General features: G+C 41.2%; 1 protein-coding gene across 1 annotated transcript in view; it reads left to right on the forward strand.

The window, feature by feature from the left end:
* Positions 1-22,183, forward strand: part of atp11b (ATPase phospholipid transporting 11B (putative)) — a 187,749-nt gene that overhangs the window by 118,965 nt on the left and 46,601 nt on the right. Inside the window, exons 25-27 of the mRNA XM_055164437.1 lie at positions 679-817; positions 9,367-9,432; positions 17,117-17,220. Coding sequence (XP_055020412.1) covers positions 679-817; positions 9,367-9,432; positions 17,117-17,220 — 309 coding nt within the window. The remainder of the gene's footprint in view (positions 1-678; positions 818-9,366; positions 9,433-17,116; positions 17,221-22,183) is intronic.

A 22,183-nucleotide genomic window follows, 5' to 3' on the forward strand; every position in this document is an offset into this window, starting at 1 on the left:
TCAGTGGAATACAGGTTAGTGTGACCAGATTTGTGTTTGTCAAAACCAGGACACCGTACGGGGGGAGGGGGGCGGGGCCTCGTCATCCACATTGAGCGACTCTCACCTGGTAAAACTTTTTCCCACTGGACACCGAAACATATGTTCCTGCTTTATACACTGTGCACATGGACTCACACTTGTCCCGAACGCAACGGAAAGCGTGGAATTTCTTGTACAAGTCATCGTTAAATCCACATTTGTGCTTCGGTACGTTACAGACTGACCCACTGTTTGTGTCTCGCTCCTTCTGATGCAGAGACACATGTACAGACCCTGTTTGGTCACGCTACACACAGCAACCTACATTCAGTTTGTCGATTAAAATTAACGCAATCGATGAAATTCTTAATGATCAATTATCGATTAATCGATTAGTCATGCCCATCCCTAGTCTGAACTGATATCATAGAACCAATACCCAATCCAGCAAATTTTTCAGTATCCGCATTATCAGTATTGGTGCATACCTACATTTTCATTGTAAAAATGGGGAGATTGGGGGTATTTTTGTTGCAATAAAATAAGATTTGAGCTGTAAAATGTTAAATAACTGACTTCTATGGCTAATAACAGGTTAGGAAAGTTCCATAATGCCTCTTTAAAACTCCCTCTCTCCTCTTTGTGTTCCTCTCACAGGGACATCAGCAGAAACTCCATGCTGTCGTTCCAGACCTTCCTGTACTGGACTGTGCTGGGCTTCTGTCACGCCTTTGTGTTTTTCTTTGGCTCCTACATCCTGATGGGAGAAGACACCAGCCTCATGGGGAACGGACAGGTACACGCTCACATACTTTTATACTACAGGTGTATGGTGTAAATGTACCCTTCACATTTATAAGTGAGATGTTTCAGTTTGTAGTTTTCTGCAGTTTTAGATCCTAATATATATTTTGATTTGATAGAGATATTAAGTTACTCTGAAACTATTGATTCTTCGGTGCCACTGTTCACATCACATTTACATAAACAGATGAGTTTTAATTCCCAAAGGACTAAAATCACAGTGGGTCCAGTTCAGTATTTATCAGGGTTTGGCAGGACTTAGAAGTACAGAGCTGCTCTTTACTGACTCGGCACAATTAACCATTTTTGGCCCAACTGTTGACATTAAAATCAATTGAAATCTGAGGAAGACTGCAGTCTGATTAATCTGCATGATGACTTTTTTCCAACACGCCTAACCCAGACAGAAATGAATGTGTCTATAGTATAAAATTATAAGTAAAGAACAAGATAAATAAATAAAAATAAATAAATAACCATTACAAATAGAATTAAAGGGTTATATTACACTAGTTTCTGATCTGTTATCATGTTATTTTCTCATTAAAAATATACCCAGAGTTGTGTTTTGTTTCAGTCACGCATGTTTAACACACAAACCCTCCATATTTAGGCTGTGTGCTCCACTGTGTTTTTAAACTTCATACACCTTCACTAGAATCATTTGCGTAATTGCAGGATTTAATCAAATTAAAGGTAAGAAGTGGATGTTATTTTGAAGCTTCATGACATCACAAGGTGGACCAGAGCATTTCGAGCTTGGGAGTTGTAGACAGACTAATAATAAAGAGTTAATCCAACGTGTGAATGAAACAAAACACAACTCCAGCTCTGTTTTGGATGAGGAAACCAGGACACAATCCAACACGAAAATAATTTATTTACAGACAAAATAGCAAAATAAAAACCCATGTAGAGCGGGTTAATACGAACGTTTTAAGGCCAAAATGACTAGACTGTAAAGTCAGTTGGAGCCAGTGTCGATGGAGCCAGAAGCGCCCCCATGCTCACTTTTATTTGGAACGCAGCAGCTCGTGGGATAACTATGTCCATTTACAGCAGGGGTCTCCAACCTGTAGCTCGGGAGCTACCAGTAACTCTACCCCCTTCCAAGTAGCTCACCAAGGGATTTTGGAATTACACCATTGTGCGGAATGACATTTTGTGTGTGTGTATGTGTGTATAAAGCAGATGAGAAAAACAATTAGTAGTAGTAATATAATGTGACCATTTCCTATTCCCCCTATAATAATAATAATAATAATATAATAATAATAATAATAATAATAATAATAATAATAATGATAATGATAATGATAATGATAATGATAATGATGATGATGATGATGATGATGAAGTTGATAAAGTTAATAAAATAAATACATAAATATAGGGAAAAAGGGAAATACTTTTTACATGAACAAAAAATAAATAAATAAATTATAGCAAAAATTTGGTTCATTACATGCTAATTATAGAGATGTAACGACATCCAAATCTCTTGGTATATAAATAACTGCATAATCACGGGTATGTAGTTTCTTCTGTTCATAAGCTGTTGCTACTGTAAAATCATGTAATTAAGCCAGGGATATCCAAACTACGGCCCGTGGGCCAAATGCAGCCCTCGGACAAATTTTTCTTGACCCTCAGACTTCCAGGTGATTTGGCCCAAATGACCTTGCATCAATTAAAAATGAACTTTTCACTGCAAGTTTTTTGAAAATCTACTCTGATAAAGCCAATATTGAAGTTTTAGTGTGTGGTTTGAGGATTTTAGAGTGAATAACGACTGATGGCTCATTCTAAAGTGTTAAACATGCACATATTTCAATTATTCACTGTATTGAGCACCAGTCTTCTGCCCTCGATCAGTCCTCTGCTTCATCTGTGTTTAGAAATGTGGCCCTTGATGAAAAAAGTTTGGGCACCCCTGATTTAAGCAAAGAAACTTGTAATCCGATATATTGTGAAACTTTTGACAATACGACATCACGATATTTTGGTTATTGTTACATCCCAAGCTGATTATTGTAAATGTATAACTCTGAAGCCTAACATTGTTTTTAGTGCACATTGGACTCTGGTTTATGCTTTAGAGACGTCTGACTACCCAAAGGCTCGCCCTCTTTCTTACAATCGTCTCCATTTTTTGTGGCCACTAAAATGAGCAGCTCTCTGGCATTTTTGTTTTGTAAAAGTAGCTCACTGGAGGAAAAAGGTTGGAGACCCCTGATTTACAGTCTATGGGTCCCACAGGAGTCACAGCTGGACCTGTACAGTCTTAGAGAGGCTTTAGAAATGAGTGAATCTTGATTTTTATTCATTATATTTTTATGAATTACTCATCTTTGTGCTTATCCTTCCACTGCTTTTCTTCTATTTCTGTGTCACATTTAAAACCCGTTACTCTCTCTCTCTCTTTTCCTCCTGCTGTGTGCCTAACTAGTTTTAACATGTAACTCTTATTAACCTTTACAAATGCCGTGTTCTGTGTGTTTCTGATCTATTTTCTATCTCCTCTGCTCCTCTGCTGCTTCCTCTCCCGCTGTGCATGACTTCAGATCTTGCGTGCAAACAGACAGCTGGTAAGAGGGCTCAGTCCGCTGCATGTGCCTGTGGGGGGCTAATGAGAGACATGTTATACGCAGCTCTACATGTTTGGTTAAGCGCCGCCGCCTTCTCTGTGTGTTTTTAAAGTGGGACTAAACACCTAAACTCCATCACAACCGCTTCTCAAACAGAGGGATTAAACTGGGCAGGACCTGGAGGACTACAGGGAGAGGGAGGGCGGAGGAGGAGGGAGGGAGGGGGGTCTGGAGGTGTAAGGAGCAGTGTGATTGGTCTAACAGGTATTCATACTTCAGACTCCACCCCTGCAGCCAGGTGTTTGTATCAGAAACCCCTGGCTGTAATCAGGGCAGTACTGCGTGATGTCACATAGTACTTGAGATAGCGATAGCCACTGGAGGCAACACATACTCATTTTTATTTTTATTTAGATTTTGATTTTTTTAACCAGAAAGCTGCACTAAATTTGCGCAGAAGGGACTTGGAACAGTAGACAATAGAGTGTGGATGGGGATGAATGTTTTTGTCTGAGCCCGGCCCGTGTCCAACAGAGAAGTGATCAAATCCGACCCGAGCCTGAGAGGCATAAAGGTATTTGTGTTCGAACCCGGCCGAACACGACACAGTTAAAATCACACTATTTTCACAGGTCTTATGACGCACGTAGGATGTTGTTTGTGTGGCCTCTAACGGACACAGAGACGCAAAATACAAACTCAGGAAAAATAAACAGAAGACTTTATTCCTCACTTCTCTTAAGTGTTACATTTAAAGTGCAACATCACATCCACATTATCCATAGACACTGTCCTCTGTAAATACTGACCCCAGTCCACAAAACTGCACTATTAACCCAATTTGAAGTGTTCTATAGAGGTAAAAAGGCAAGAGTAGTTCCTCGTGTGTGTCTGTTTACAGCAGGTTAGCGATAATGATAGTGATAGTGACTTCCTGTGTACTTTATCATCAGTCTTTTATGCTTTACAAATTCTGTATCTGAAGTTTTGCACCACATTTCACAATTTATAATAACACAGTTTTGACTTGTATCTAAACTAGAAGTGCAGATCTTTTGAACACTTAAGAGTCTCAGAGCGAGTGGATTTACTGTAGACAGGAAACAGCCTGGACAAAACTTCTAAATATTTGTCAGAACCCGTTGGACTTCATGGTCCGGTGTCCAGCAGACCTGTTTCCATGCTCTAGTAGGCAACATTATTTAACCCTAGAGTTTAGTACCAAAAAAGTTGATTTACTGTTTAGTTCCATTTTAAGAAAATTTGAACTGCTTCAACCAGGCTGCACAATGTGAAAAAAAAATGCAGTTAGATTTGTGATACAAATGAATTTAGTTTCAATTGCAGTTAAATGTGCCCTGATTTGTGACATAATTTCTTCTGCTGAAAGTTAGTGTTGAGAGATCCTTCATTTTCTGCTTTGTGTGTGGCTTTCAGGTTATAGAATTTGATGACCTTAGAGGTCTGTGCAGACAGTAGCGCTCTTGCCTGTGTACATTATAACATGCATTTTATATTTAAGTTTTTACTCTTACTTTTATATAATTACTAGTGATGGGCAAATGAGACGGAGCTCTGGAGCTCGTCTCGTTCTTTCTGAAACAAATTACTCTGAAGCTCTGCCTCGGAGCTCGTCTCACAGCAGCCGCTCACGTGACCAAAGTGTGGAAGTGTGGGTCCCTCCCCCGACTGCTTCAGTCTGTGTGTCAGTCGCTTCAGTGTATCGAAGCGTCTCATTGGCTCAGTGAATGTTCCGCTCTGTGATTGGTTCAGAGTGTTCAGAGTGTTCAGTGCACTTCCGTGGTTTGACAAGTGCTAAACTGCTACAGTATAAAAGATGCACCAATATTTCTTAAAAATGTTGGTAGTGAGGAGTATTGTGTGACGTTAGTGGTGATTTTGGCGACTTTTGGCATTTGTTTCATTTTCAATGGCATCTACAAGTGGAAAAAAGCGATCCATGGTTTGGGATCACTTTGATCTAATTCCACCTAACAAGATCACCTATTTTCTTATTTACAGCTGCTATTTATGTTGCTCTTGACATATAATTTTAAATCATCATTATTATTGTTGTTGTTGGTACGGTGTCGCTCTGCACACAAGTATTGTCTTACACTAACAATATTTCATCGATGCTGAGACACCTGCGTGCCAATGGTTAAATTTGTCCACTAGAGGTCAGTGTTTCTCCGAGGCCTCAGACACGTCCAACCATTTGAGACAATATTGCGACTGAGGTGTCAATGCTTCACGAGGCTCCACTCGCCCATCACTAGTAATTACTTACTATGAACCAGAGATTATGTGTTCCTCATAAAGATTGAATTGAACTGAATTGATGATTGGTCCTAGTCCAGATCAGGGGCTGGTTTTCTTAGTTGATTACATTAAATTGTCCAAAATGAAAATTCACAAATGTTCAACTTCAGCCTGTACTCCAACCCATACTGAACCCCTCCTTTTTACCCAAATCTCAGCCTCTTTAAGATGCACTATATAACTTTTTAATTGGGTGATACAGCACCTGCTTGTTTCCTCTGAGATATTACAGCTTTGTCTGGAACGTTCCACAGTTCGACATTAAACTTGCATTTATTCAAGTACAGGTGTTTTTGGTGCCTTAAATAACTTTATAAACATACATTTTATGCAAACAGAGTCGGCAAGTTGAGAAAAGCGCTAATGAGCTTATCACGGTGAATAATTAAGATGCTGAGAATGCATACAGAATGTGTGGATTACGTTTTTCACATTTTTAAGATAGTAAAAATCAGGTACAGCGCCTTTAAAGGTGGAGGTACTTTTCTCCATGGAGTTATTGCTTTGTCTGGAATGTTTCACAGTATGGCATTAAACGTTTCTATTCTTGGAAACAAACCAGACCAAGTTACAGGTCAGATCTGTGGAGAGGCGACCCCGCTCACAGCCAGAATGTCTGTTTTTCAAGGTATTTTTGAGCTATGAAAACACCTGTAATTAAATAAAGGTAAGTTAGGCTGTATTCAGACTGCAGCCTGAAGTGACCCAAATCCGATTTTTTGGCCCCTGTGTGACCTGTATCTGATCTTTTAATGACAGTCTGAACGACACAGATCCATTTTTTTCAAATGTGACCCAGGACACTTGGATATGTGCTCCTGAAACCGATACATATCTGATCTTTTGACATGTGACTTCAGTCTGAACGGCCAAAGTACATTCATCCACCTAGACGTTATCAACAAGACACAAACGTCACTATTCTGCGCTGAAGTAGGCGAAAATTGTTAATGAACTCCATGTTACTGAAGTGAAGCACATCTCCACTCACCACTCTTGGCTACATCTCCACATCCACACGTTCCTTTCAACAAACTGTCCCACAAAACGCCACGACCAAAAACCTCGTCCTTCTCCTTCTCAATCTCCTCCTTAAAACAAGTAAGTTGTTCATGTTCTGGCTCCGGTACGAGAGGAACTTTAAAATCTCCAGATGCTCAATGCTGCGTCCATGTTTGGACAACTTCCGTAAACACAGAGACGCTCGCTGCGGTTCCACGGTCTCCAGTGTCACATGTGGGACACTTTCGGGCCGTTTAATGTTCACACTGGAGTCACATACAAGTCACATTTAACTGGAAATGTGAACGACCTCACAAAAACATCAGATTTCACCAAAAAATCTGAATTGAGCATTAAGCCCTGCAGTCTGAACTAGGGATGGGCATGATTAGTCGATTAATCGATAATTGATCATTAAGAATTTCATCGATTACGTTAATTTTAATCGACAAACCGAATGTAGGTTGTTGTGTGTAGTGTGATCAAACAGGTGTGTACATGTGTCTCTGCATCAGAAGGAGCGAGACACAAACAGTGGGTCAGTCTGCAACGTACCGAAGCACAAATGTGGATTTAACAATGATTTGTACAAGAAATTCCACGTTTTCCGTTGCGTTCGGGACAAGTGTGAGTCCATGTGCACAGTGTATAAAGCAGCACAGATGTTTCAGTGTCCAGTGGGAAAAAGTTTTACCAGGTGAGAGTCGCTCAATGTCGATGACGAGTCCCCACCTCCCTCCCCCCGTACGGTGTCCTGGTTTTGACAAACACAAATCTGGTCACACTGACCTGTATTCACCTGAGTCACGTCTTTTAATCCAACAGAAATTGAACCACATCAGCGACACAAGAGCTGTAGTTTTATTTTCACTTAGTTTATGCAAATTAGCCATGTGGTTGTAAGTTTTGTTTCTGTGAGAGTTGCACAAAACTGAATTAAACACATTATAATGTCAAACGGGCTGATGTGGCTCTAGAGTCGTTACGGTTTATATGTCGTAAAGTTGAATTTATTTATGCAGATTAGTGGAGATAGTAATAATAATGATGATCATTTTAATATAAAAACATTCATGATTAATCGATAATCGATCGTTAATTCTTCCGACGATCAGTTAAGAAAATTTCATCGAATGCCCATCCCTCGTCTGAACTTAACCTTAGAGCTTTTTAATGTCACTCTGTGGAACATTCCAAGCAAACCAATGACGTATCCATGGAAACAAGCAGGCGACGGACCCCCAACCAAAGAGTTACACGGCGCAGCCTTAAGCACAGGACAGAAATAAGCGTTGGCCTCTGTCGTTCTGAAAGCGTCTCTATTGTCACAGTAGAGTTTTCACAGCTCAGGTTTCCAGCAGTGAGGGGAATTGTGTGTGAACAAAACGGCGCCCCCTGCTGTTGCGCACTATACCACAAGCTGTTCTGACAGAATCGAGCAGAGACCCACGACTCGTTCTGATGCAGGAGAAAACCCAGACTGAAGCCTTTGTGTGTCCATATAAGGCGACTTTCACCTGAATTATGAAAGTTTTGCAGTGTTTTCTTTTTTTCTGAATGATTAAAAGATTTATGACTATTTGAAATTCACTGAAGAGCCATACATTTTGAATTAGACTTTATTATTTGTTCGAGATGGCGTCATCAAACTTGTCAATTTCATTTATGGCCTTAAAGAGCCCATATTACACAGTGACGCAAGGTATTTTCAGCAATAAAAATGTAATTAAAGAGTCAGATAGATACGTTTAGTGCCATACTGTAGAACTTTCCAGACACAGCAATAGCATCTCCATGGTAACAAGCAGAAAACGTACAGTAACGCAAAGTAATTATGCTATTTTCTGATGTTATAATGTTTCCTCATCACAAACAGACCTGAAGTTGTGTTTTGTTTCATACACACTTGTTTAACACACAAATCCTGCAGATTTAGGCTGAGTTCTTCTCCCAGACTGAAAACACCCTGTTCCACCTTGTGATGTCATGTGGTAATACAGGAAGTGCACCACTATTTTTTAAATCCATACACCTTCACTAAAAACATTTGGATAATTTCAGATCTGGAATTGCCAATCTCTACTGAACTAAAAGTAAACTGTAGCTGTTAACTTCAAAACTACCACTAAATGACATCACAAGTTAGAACAGAGCATTTTGTGATTTGGGGATGTAGACAGACTAATAATAAAGAGTTATTCAAACATGTGAGAATGAAACGAAACACAACTCCAGGTCTGTTTTTGTGGAAGAAAGAACATTATAACATGTCTTAAAGCTCAAAACAATCCATTTCATGTACTATTATTAATGCCACAATTTGTTCAGGCTATTCATCTCCTTACTTAATTTGTACTGACAGTTCTTGTTTCATGTGGATAGGCCCAGAAATGAGAGATATTAACCATAAACCACATCAACAAATCTGCAGTCTGACAGTTAAAAGGCAAAGTGAACATAACATTTTGACTTGTCCTCCAGCTTCATTTAAACTATGGGCAGATTCAAATGTTTTGACGTCACATGAACATAACTTATTATGGAATGATGATTTCAAGCAATTGTTTCTTGCAAAAACTGAATTCATTCTTACTTTGATTTCTGACTTCATAATGTCATTCTTTTCCAGATGTTTGGAAACTGGACATTTGGGACGCTGGTCTTCACTGTCATGGTCATCACTGTCACATTAAAGGTAACTCCAGCTGTCAATCAAAGCTCAGTTTAAGCAGTTTATTTGTCATTTGCAATATAAAAAAACACACTGGGTAAAAATTGCACAGGAAGCCTTAAAGTGCACAGTATTCATGTTCAAGTACTGGTACAAAGGTTATACACGTTAACATTTTAGTTAAATTTTTAAATTTATATCGACAAGTGCCCTATCTATTGCCACGTTTACATGAGGGCCTTAATTCCGATAAAAAATAATTTAATTCTGAATAAAAATTAAGTCTGCTTTAAAAAGACCATGTAAACATTTAATTCCTAATGAAAATGATTATTCAGAATTAAACTTAATTCTGAAGTAAGTGGGTGGTTTATTCTGATTTTAAAGCCGAATTCATTTCTTCCTCGATCATGTTTCACGATTATTCTTCTTAAAAATAATGTCGGTGGTTCAGTTCATGTTCGTTGTGTCGTCCTTCTGACGTGATCCGGACAATCCGGCTCCACCAGTCCTGACTTCAGACTTTCCTCCACGTCTCTTTGAATTTGTGAGCGGGGATGTGGGAGTGGGCTGAGGTAGAGCAGCCTCACACTCACTTTGTCTTCTTCCTCCTTCTCCGACACTCCTCCCCAAAAAGCGTGATGAGAGAATTCTCCAGCTGTTGCACAATTATCATCAGAACCACTGCGGGAAAAAGTTTATATCATGTCTGTGTCCATGATGTAATGACAAACTGAGATGACAGAAAAGCCGGTAGCAGCTGAAGTGTGTGTCTTCTTTCGGTCGACGATTGTCCAATCAGAACCCTTCCTCACCCCCAGATGTTGAGCGGAATTAAATAAAGACAATTTAATGTGTTTCCCATCTAAATCTCATTTTGGAATTATTATTTCCATCTAAACCCGAAGGAGAATATTTAAATTCCGACCTATTTAATTCAGAACAATTAATTCAGAATTAAACATCATGTAAACGTGGCTTATGTGTTCTTTTTAAATATTTTGTTGAATTATGTTATGTTTAAGACAATCAATGTCTTCTGGTCCTTTAGTTGATTAATTGGTTGATGGTGTCTTAAACTGGGCTTACACTGTGATTTCATATGATTTTAAGATGTTCAAAATTATTCCCAAAGTCACACTGTGCAGCTGAGTCTCCTATGAAGCGATGATCGTGTACTTGTGCTTTTAGTGAACGAACTAGTAATTTACCCAGTAGTTCTTTTAATAATGTTGGACTGTGCTGGTCAGAATCTAGAGGTTGTCACATCCCTATATTTTATAAAATGTTTGTAATAATTGAAGTTGATTACGTTGAAGTGACTGAAATGGCAAAATTGTACCTTTTATAATGAGTCTTATGGTTGACTGCTCAGAACAGTGACGCAATATACCAGACCAGTAACTGCACTGACATTTAACACTGACAGAAACAGATCTACTAAAGGGGCGGCGTCGGGCTTTCTCTGTCTTTACACAATGAAATAACCTTTACTGTTTCACTATTTTAAGGTCCTGTATTACACAAAACTGACTTTTGTGAGCTTTAAGTCATGTTATAATGTTGTTCCTTTCTTAAGAACAGACCCAGAGTTATGTTTTGTTCACACATGTTTGATTAATCCTGTTTTTTCCTGGCTCTCTGCATTCAGAACAGTTCATATGCCCCGTTCCACCTTGTGATGTCATAACAGGGTAGTTTTCAAAGTTAACAGTCCCTTTTAACTTTTAGTCCAATGAGGTTCATTTGGTCTTCTGATAATTTATGTTATTACCGTATTTTCCCCACAATCCAGAGCACCCCATACACGAATCCACTCGAGTGTCCCAGCACGACTTCAGTAAACTACAAAGCCACACCACCCGCAGAACACACAAACACACACGGAGCAGACAGCGACCGCACAGCGACACACGCCCACAGACACACTCATCACTCCACGCCGACGAGGAACGGAACGAAGGAACAAACTGAAAAAGCGAGTGCAATGTGCCAATCTGAGTCACAACTCAATCAAACTTTATTTATAAAGTGCTTTTCATACAAAACTGTAACACAAAGTGCTTTACAGGGATTAAAAACAATCCCACATTTCCATCCACCCACCAACCCAACCCCCACACCTGCCTGACCCCACACAATCAGACAACCCAAACACACACACACAGTCACACACTCACACACACACACACAAACACGGTAAAATACATAAAACGACACATAGTAAGATGTGAGGCCGAATACAGGCGAACCAGTTGAGAAAGCACCATCAGAGGAGCCGTCTACACCAGGAGCAGAGAGACGTCCACCACCACCAGGAACCACCACAGGGTCCAGGGGAGAGATGAAGCCCAGGCACCTGAGGCCCAAGCACCATCCCTCCACCAGGAGCCCACAGGACAGACCCAGCAGCCACAGCAGAACCCCGCTCCTGATGCACAGGGCTCCTACAGAGGAAACACTGGAAATCCTAAAAATATGTCTAAAATAAATAAATATAATAAAATATATACACTAGAAACAAGTAAAAGTATAAGATTTCATTCAAAAGCTAAGCTAAAAAGGTGGATCTTGAGCCTACTCTTAAAAACATGAACGTTCTCTGCAGCCCTGAGCTCCTCCGGCTGCAGTTCCATAGACTGGAGCCATAGTACTGAAAAGACGCCTCTCCGTGAGTGTGTGTCATCTCGACCGAGCCAGCGGTGCCAGGCAGCACCCTCCCTACACGCCACAACTGTACAAAGACCAGAGTCACCATGAACGCGCCAAACAAAGCCCGACTGACCCATCCAACTGTTGTGTTCTGCTTAAAGTCCGGTGTGGTTTATTTGTGAAAAAAGTTTGAAAATAGACCATTTAATGACAGTGCGTCTTATAACCCAGAGCACCTAATAGCCCGGAAAATACAGTAGTTTCTTTTTTCAGACCAAGAGTTTGTTTTCATATCTGACTGTTTTGACTGCTCACTAGCGGTCTTCTTCAGAGTCACGTGATGTTGCTGTGATGTGTCCGGTCAGTTGATTTGTACAGGTTTTAGCGCTGTCTTCCTTTCGGAGGAGACAGGACGACAGCGCCATCTGCGGTCCAACTTTGTCAGGACAGTATCCCAAGTGTGTAAGAGTAACGAGTAAACAACAAAAGGAACGTCTGTCTCTTAATGCAAGGAACGGAACCTATGTCTGTGTCTTTGTTTGTCTGTTCCACGCGTAACTCTCCACTCATCCGACTGATCTCAAATTCGGAGGGTGTCATCTTAATGGTACAGGTGTGTGCAGTGCCAAGTTTCATGTTGTTAGGACATAAAATGCCGAAGATTTGGTAGGACAGAACGCGAGAAGGATACAGTGAAGGCGAAACACGAGCAACAAAACACAAATCAGAACAGGAACAACTCAGATCTTCCATTTGTGACACTGTAAAAGAGAGAAGCACATTCAGGACTGGGATGGAGCAAACATCACTGGAACAGAGGGAAACAAACATCGTTGTTGGATTAAAGAGGCAATCGAAACACTGAAACATGCTCATGGGACTATAAACCGGGATCAGGGGGCTTTTTTACTCTCACACACCCGGGATACTGTCGTGAGGAAGTGGGACTGCAGATGGCGCTGTCGTCCTGCCTCCACCGGTAGGAAGACGGCGCCAAAACCTGTTTAAATCAATCACACCAACGTCACTTAACTCTGAGGAAGAGCGCAGGGAGCAGTCCAAACTGTCAGGGATGAAAACAAACTCTTTTACCTTTTGTTCAGTAGAGTTTGGAAATCCCAGATCTGAAATTATTTAAACAAATGATTCTCATGACTGAGGTGTGTGGAGTTTTAAACACAATGGAGCACTTCCTGTATTCTTGTATACCACATGACATCACAAGGGGGAACAGGGTGTTTTCTGTTTGAGAGAAGAACTGCAGAGATTGTGTGTTAAACATGTGAATGAAACAAAACACAACTCCAGGTCCGTTTGTGATGAAGAAACATTATAACAGATCAGATAATAGCATAATATGGGCCTTTAAAGCTGCACTCCGTACATTTTCTGCTTGTTACCATGGAGATGCTATTGCTATGTCCGAAAAGTTCTACAGTATGACATTAAATGTTTCTATCTGACTCTTGAATTACATTTTTATTACTGAAAATAACCTTGCGTCCTCACTGTGCTCGGGCTCACCTCTCCATAGCTCTGACTTGTAACTTGGGCGTAACTTTCTTGTTCCCATACAGCTATTTTAATGCCATACTGCGGAACAGTCCGTGTGATGAGAAATACTTGGTGCTGATTCATATTGAAGGAAAGTTTTAAAAGCGTCATCAGTCATTCATTTATTGGTTTAGTCACTAGTTTAATTCAGAAAAGTGCTGAATGAAAAATGCTGCCTTTGTATTTCCAATAAAATCGAACACACTTTTTATTGTTATTAAAATCCTGCAGGCATTTTAATGGCCCCGTAATTTCTGTAGTAATGTTCCTCAGTGTGGCATTAAGTGTATTTAGTGTGGAGAGGCATGCCCGCTCAAAGTAAGAACGCATGATTTTAAAATATATGTTAACTATGAAAGAAACTGTAACTGAATAAATGCAAAGTGTGTTTAAAGGCACATATTAGGCTATTTTCTGATCTGTGTTCTAATGTTTCCTCATCACACACATCAGACCTGGAGAATCCGTGTGTCATTCGTTCATTCGTTTTTCAATATAAAACCAAAAATAAGAAAACCAAAAAAACAACTGTTTTCTTCATTATTTTTCTCCAAAACCAAAATGAAAAAACTGATAACGGCCGTTTCCCGTTTACGTGACGTCCGTGACTGCGATGCCGAACTTTTGCACTGCGTACGGACTGAACCAGGACTGATCCAGGTCCGGGACAAGACAAGAACCAGACCGGAACCAGACCGGGACTGAGACCGGGACCAGACCGGGACTGAGACTGAGACCGAGACCAGACCAGGACCAGAGTGGGACTGAAACCGAAACCGAGACCAGACCAGACCAGGACCAGAGCGGGACTGAGACTGAGACCAGACCAGGACCAGAGCAGGACTGAGACTGAGACCAGACCAGACCAGGACCAGAGCGGGACTGAAACCGAGACTGAGACCAGACCAGACCAGGACCAGAGCGGGACTGAGACTGAGACCAGACCAGACCAGGACCAGAGCAGGACTGAGACTGAGACCAGACCAGACCAGGACCAGAGCAGGACTGAGACTGAGACCAGACCAGACCAGGACCAGAGCGGGACTGAAACCGAGACTGAGACCAGACCAGACCAGGACCAGAGCGGGACTGAGACTGAGACCAGACCAGACCAGGACCAGAGCAGGACTGAGACTGAGACCAGACCAGACCAGGACCAGAGCGGGACTGAAACCGAGACTGAGACCAGACCAGACCAGACCAGGACCAGGAGCAGGGACTGAGACTGAGACCAGACCAGACCAGACCAGGACCAGAGCGGGACTGAAACCGAGACTCAGACCAGACTAGACCAGGACCAGAGCGGGACTGAGACTGAGACCAGACCAGACCAGACCAGGACCAGAGCGGGACTGAAACCGAGACTCAGACCAGACCAGACCAGGACCAGAGCGGGACTGAGACTGAGACCAGACCAGACCAGACCAGGACCAGAGCGGGACTGAAACCGAGACTGAGACCAGACCAGACCAGGACCAGAGCAGGACTGAGACTGAGACCAGACCAGACCAGACCAGGACCAGAGCAGGACTGAGACTGAGACCAGACCAGACCAGGACCAGAGCAGGACTGAGACTGAAACCAGACCAGGACCAGAGCAGGACTGAGACTGAGACCAGACCAGACCAGACCAGGACCAGAGCAGGACTGAGACTGAGACCAGACCAGTCCAGGACCAGAGCGGGACTGAGACTGAGACCGAGACCAGACCAGGACCAGAGCGGGACTGAGACTGAGACCAGGACCAGAGCGGGACTGAAACCGAGACTGAGACCAGACCAGACCAGGACCAGAGCGGGACTGAAACCGAGACTGAGACTGAGACCGAGACCAGACCAGGACCAGAGTGGGACTGAGACCTGGACCAGACCAGGATCAGACCGGGACTGAGACCGAGACAGAGACCGAGACCAGGCCGATTCTGAGACCGGGACCAGACCGAGACTGAGACCGGGACTAAGACTGAGACCAGGCCGGGACCAGACCTGGGCCAGAGCTCAAAGTTGAGGCTCAGAGTCAAAGCTCAGAGTCCGCTCTGGTCCTGCTCTGGTTCCGATCTGGTCCCGGACCTGGATCAGTCCTGGTTCAGTCCGTATGCAGCGCAAAGGTCCGGTATCGCAGTTACGGAAGTCACGTAAACGGGAAACGGCTGAAACGTTTTTTTTTTCCATTCTGCATTTAAACACAAAATGAAAAACTGAAAAAACTAATCGTTATCCATTTTTTTCATTTTGTTTTCGGAGACAAATAAGGAAGAAAGCAGTTGGGTTTTTTTTTCGTTTTCTTATTTTTGGTTTTATATTGAAAAACAAATGAACGAATGACACACGGATTTAGACAGACTAATAAAAAAGCATTTCTCTAACATGTGAATGAAACAAAACACAACTGCAGGTCTGTTTTTGAGGAGGTAACGACATTCTAACCTGCCTTAAAGCTCACCAGAGTCCATTTAGTGTAATGTTGGACCTTTAATGCCGTACTGTGGAACATCTGGGGCCAAGCATCAGCGGTGATAAAATCAATCCTTGCTCCTGATTCATACTGAAGGTTACAGTGTGTTTTAATGGAGGAGCAGAGGAACAGATCTTTTAGTGAGAAATATGGTCCACTGTAAAACTCTGAGTTAGGGTGAAGTCAGCGGCTGTTAACTCCGGGTCAGGAACCTGGGGGCACTTCATTTATGTTTTTCTTGTTTTTTCTCTCTCCTCTTATTCTCTCTATCACACCACCTCTCTCTGTTTAATCTCTCTGCTACCTTCTCCCCTCACTATTGTTCTCCTCCTCTCTCCACGTCACTTTTTCTACCTCTTATTTTCTCCTCCTCTTCTCTTTCTCTCTCCTTCTCTGTCCTCCTCTCCTTCTCTCTTCTTTCTCTCCTCTCTCCTTCTTCTCACTTCCTCCAATCTCTTCTCTCTTCCTTCCTCTCTCCTCTCTCCTCCTCCTCCTCCTCCCTCTCCTTCTCTCTTCCGCCCTTTCCCCTCCTCTCCTTTCTCTTCTCATCTTTCCTCTCCCTCCTCTCTCCTCCTCTCTCCTTCTCTCCTCTCCTGTGTCTCCTCTTCTCTCTCCTGTCTCCCTTCCTATTTTCTCCTCACTCCTCCTCTTCATCTCTCTTCTTTCTCTCCTCTCTTCTCCTCTCCTCCTCTCTCCTCTCTTTCTCTTTCTTTTCTTCTCCTCTCTCCTCTCCTCTCTCCTGTCTCTCTTCCTCCTTTCTCCTCTCTCATCCTCTCCTTTTCTCTTCCTTTTCTTCTCTCTCTCCTCCTCCTCTCTCTTCCCCCTCTCCTCCTCCTCTCCTCCTCCTCTCCTCTCTCTCCTCCTCTCTCTCCTCTCTCCTCCTCTCTCTCTCTCTCCTCCCTCTCCTCCCTCTCCTTCCTCTCCTCTCCTCCTCTTTCCTTCTCTCCTTTCCTCTCCTCCCTTTCCTTCTCTCCTTTCCTCTCCTCCTCTTTCCTTCTCTCTCCTCTCCTCTCCTCCCTCTCTCTTCTCTCCTCTCGTGTGTTCACAGTTGGCGTTGGAGGCTCACTTCTGGACCTGGATGAACCATTTTGTGACGTGGGGCTCCATTGCGTTTTACTTCATCTTCTCGCTGTTTTATGGAGGCATCATCTGGTGAGAGCAGCGTTCACACCATAAACTATTAAAAGGACACAAAACACAACACAAAATTTAAGCTTTCAACCACGTTAAAGTCCTTTTCCTCTCTCATTTTCCCCTCTCAGACTTGTACTTAGAGTGATTTGTGTTTATTTGAGCTTTCGTCTTTTTTATTCCAGATGTCTTTGCTTCATACTCCATTTCTCTCTACTTACTTGATTCTATAATTTTAGTTTCTTTTTTTGTCATTTTGGCACAAATAGAAAAAAGTCTGCTACTTTCTGGCGTGATCCAACAGTGCGACTCTTTGTTGTGATGACGTTTACTGCAGTGTTAACTCTAAACCGCAGAAATCAACTGTTGTATAGGCGAGTTTCAGCTGACGTCATTGTTATTAAAAGCCCGCGTTGCATGCTGGGAAATATTTTGGTCGGAGGCAAGAAACACGGTAGCGTCAAACACAGTGTGTAACCTCGCGTATTTCTCCCCGATAATGGTAAATTCCTGCTGCATTATCGGATGCACAAATAGAAGCACGGAAGAAGGAAAATGTCTTTTTCGTATTCTGAGTGAAAAGAACCACTAACGGTGAATTAAACGACTTTCAAACATCCGCAGAGCAAACGTAGAAGATCCTAACAAACCGTGGACTCCAACAAGTTCAACAACACATCGAGACTCTTGGAGGTTTTCATCTTTTCTGCTGTGAATGGCCCAGGAGTTTCCACCAAGTCATTGTGGATATCGACAAAGTGAATATTTGTCCAGGTAGTTGGCGATTCTGACCAGAAATTTGGTTTGGTCCACCTTTTGTCGGGGTTGAAAAGGGTGATTTGTCGTCCGTCGATGCTTATGACCAATTTCTGGTCAAATGGTCTTGGGTCCTCTGCCGTTAGAGTGGATAAATAACCGGGATCAATACCCTTTACATCAGGGGTGTCAAACTCATTTTGGTCCGGGGGCCGTATCCAACCTACTTTGATCCTAAAGGGGCCGGATCAGAAAACTCATGACATATAAACCCCAAAAACAGCAATAAGTTCAAATATTTGTGCAGAGAAACACAACTCTATTACAGAAATCTTTCTTTTACACTCTTTCTTTTACAAAATATTATAATATTATGAGAAAAAATGCTATTTCAACACAATGTTTTAACATGAACTTGTATGTAAATAGGAATAAGTCAATTTTGGTTGTAAAATCCTGCACTCTGCTCCACTTTTCTATTTTTGACATTTTTCTGATGAGGGTGTCACGGTCAACAGTCAAAACGATCGTCCTTTAAGAGCGTTTGGAAAGAGACAAGTCTTCATTTGTGCTGCTCTGGTGGGAGGGGCCACGTACAGAGACGCTGGAGACGCTGCTCTGCTAAGCTGAACAGAAAATTACCAATATTTTAATAGAAAATATGATTAAAATATTTTAGTAGAAAATCAGCCGAGGGCCAGATTAAAGGTCTTGGAGGGCCGGATCCGGCCCCCGGGCCTTATGTTTGACACCTGTGCTTTTCGTGCTTTCTCGCTCCGTCCGTCATGTTGAATTAGTGTTTCTCGCCTCCGACCAAAATAATTCCCAGCATGCAACGCGCACTTTTGTCAACAATGAAACTCGTCTATTGGACAGCCTGACTCAGAATGAACATTAATTTAAAAACGTAATATTAATTAAATCTTTTCATTCCCATTTATGGCCCAGAATAAAATACAGCAGAAATATGAGGCTTTTCCACAAACTGTACAAGAATCTCCAGTCTGTGTGGATAAATCTGTCACTGGAGCCACATGTGAACAGACCCAGACCCATCCACACTCACACGTCACTTTGACTTTTACTCACACTGTTTCTGTTTATTTCACACTACAGCTGCAGCAACAAACCTGAAACAATGATATATATGAGTCTGGTCAAGTGGTAACGGAGGGAAACAGGGGCAAATTTTTGACATTCAAATGTTTCAGAAACTAGTATTAAAGTATCAAAGTATCAAAATGTAGGAAAAGAGTTACACTCCAACAGGGTCAAGTTAAACCTGTGATATTCTTTCAAGTTGTTGACTAAAAATTTTAAAACTCATTTTGGTAACGGAGGGAATGAAATATGCAGCACTTTTTGGGCAATAAATCCAAACAGTGATAACTCTTGGTTCTCACTTCCATATCCTTAACAAACTGGTTTGAATATTTGCTTCATATAGTTTTCTACCATATGGTACAAGATTAGGTTGAAAAACCTCTTACTTTTTGACTCATGAAATTTTTTATTAAGAAAGGTCATGGTAACGGAGGGAAAATTGTGCAAGCAAGTAGAAGGTGCATGATTTTACATAATTTGTCAACTTTTTTTCTTCCGAATACTTTAATATTACTTCAAAATGAAAGGAAACTATTTCTATAAAATATGTCAGTACTTCCAAGCAAATTTTTATCATTTTAAATACTTTTTTTTTTTTTTAAATCCTGTACCTTCATCAACAGTTCAAAGATGGAATAACACAAGATATGATGAAATACATCCATTTATTTACATGATTTGCAGATCTTTGAAATTTGGGAAATAATTTTTGTTCCATGTTTCATACATGGTCTGTTTAAAACGTATGGAACTTTAGAACTAAAACTGGTACAGAAAAAAACTGTTTCATAAACTAGAGTACATATGTATCTGTTGAATACATTTTTATATCAGATGCATTAAGTTGAATTTTTTGGCCTTGCTTGTTTTTTACTTCAATTAAGATTTCATAAATATGTAAAAAGCTGGAAAACCTGTTAAACTGAAAAGAAACAAATAAAAACATTTATTTAACTACAGCTACACTGAATAAAAATGCTAAGGTGTTTTTGTTTTGTTTTTTTAAGCCTGAATGTTACATAAAATTTGACCTTTAAGTAGAACAGACCTGAAGTTGTGTTTTGTTTCATTGACATTTGAGAAATCCTTTACTATGAGCCTGTCTACATCTTCAAAAATCAAAATGCTGTGTTCCATCTTGTGATGTCATGAAGTGGTAGTGTTCACATTAACTGCTCCTTTTACCTTTAGTTCAGTAAAGCTTGGCAGTTCCAGGGGCTAAAATTATCCATACGATTCTAATAGAGTTATTATGATATGACATCACAAGGTGGAACAGAGTATTTTCCGTTTGAGAGAAAAGCTGAATTTGCAGATTTGTGTGTGAAACATTTGTGAATGAAACAAAACACAACTCCAGGTCTGTTTGTGATGAGGAAACAACATTATTACATAAATAAAACAGGTCATAAAATAGCTTCATATAGTTATTTGACATTACAACTGTCTGATACTCCCAGATCTACTCTGTGGAGATTAAATATAAGTTGATTGAATAAAGAGAACACTATAAAAGAGTTTAAAAATAATAATAATAAAATTGCAGGGTGGATTGAGGACAATGACTGTGGTCTGGGATACAATCAAGACTGAGCTGTACTCATTTTGAGGCCGGCATATTTAAAGAAGAAGAAAAAAGCAACATATGATAATTTGGAAAAAAGATTTAAGACTTCTTGAGCTCAAATTACAACACAACTGTAAAGATAAAAACTTGCTTGGAAAAATAAAAGCCACCAAAGATAAAATAAACAATATTGTCCAGGAGGAACTGGTAAAAGATTCAGATTTTGTAAACAAACTTTCTATGAGTCGGGTCCAAAAGCAACAAAAAAATTTAGCAAAATAGCTTCAAGGGATAGTTTGGGATTTTTGACATAAATCTGTCTGTCATCCCTGTGAGCAGTGTCGTGCATCCACACTGACTTACCCCCGACAGCGTCCGGTGAGTCCGAGATACTGGCCGTTTTCGGTGCTGACGAAAGTAGTCCAACAAGTTGACTGGGGACTGTATAATAAAGTGTTTTTCTTCTCAAAACAATCTGTGTTCAAAAGAGTGATACATTTGCATCACAAAACCATCGTCGCCTAAAAAGTCAGACCTCATAATCGCTTGGCACTATTTTCTTTCCGTTCATATCACTGCGCGCGGCCGCCAGGTGACAGCCGCGCCTGGTTCACTTTGTTTACTGCTCGGAATGTTAGCGACAACATGTTTGATTACGACATCGACAATAAAGACTTTGCCTTTACCACAAAGACAAGGGGAGATCTTTATGAACCCGAATATACTGATGCCGAAATTCACCAGATGGAGTTAGAACGAGCAGAGAGAGAAGAGAGACAGAGAAGTGGTACAAGTTGAAGCTGGAGTCGTGAGAGACCGAGTGAGCGACAATCACCATCATGTCATTTATAAACTCGTACACAGTGAACATAGAGTCTACACTGTGACTGAAGCATGGACGACTAATAGAAACATAGAATCATCCACACGTCCACGTCGCTGCTGCCAACAGTGTACGCCACATTTACAATAGTAATAACAGTCGACTTATAAAGTTACGTTTTGTAGAAGCTTCACTGGTGACATGACACTGAGTGATTTACTGCACACAGAGTTACAGCTGATTCTTGAGTCTGTTCTCTTGTAAATATAGCAGCACTTCTTTGTTCTTACCTGGTTTGGTTTCCACATTGAAGCCAAAGTTTCCTCAGCGCAAAGTCCGTGACAGAAAAACGGTGACGTGTGTGGAGATTCAGCCAGATTTTTGTTGTTACAGCCTGGAGAATCAAGAGTTCGCACCATTTTTTAGATATAATCTTATGTATCTTATACAAGCTTATATACTTATCGCTCTAGCTCTCACGTTAGCTCTCTCGCGTCGCGGTGGTCTGCTCATGTAAACACTGCTGAACAACTGCACAAAGTGATGGATTCGTGCGCGCAGTGATACGAACGGAAAGAAAATAGTGCCAAGCAATAAAGAGGTCTGACTTTTTAGGCGACGATGGTTTTGTAATGAAAATGTATCACTCTTTTGAACACAGATTGTTTTGAGAAGAAAAACACTTTATTATACAGTCCCCAGTCAACTTGTTGGACTACTTTCGTCAGCACCGA

The sequence above is a fragment of the Boleophthalmus pectinirostris genome, unplaced genomic scaffold, assembly GCF_026225935.1.
Source record: "Boleophthalmus pectinirostris isolate CB_2022bp ecotype Guang Dong unplaced genomic scaffold, ASM2622593v1 HiC_scaffold_7, whole genome shotgun sequence".
Classification (NCBI taxonomy): Eukaryota; Metazoa; Chordata; class Actinopteri; order Gobiiformes; family Gobiidae; genus Boleophthalmus; species Boleophthalmus pectinirostris.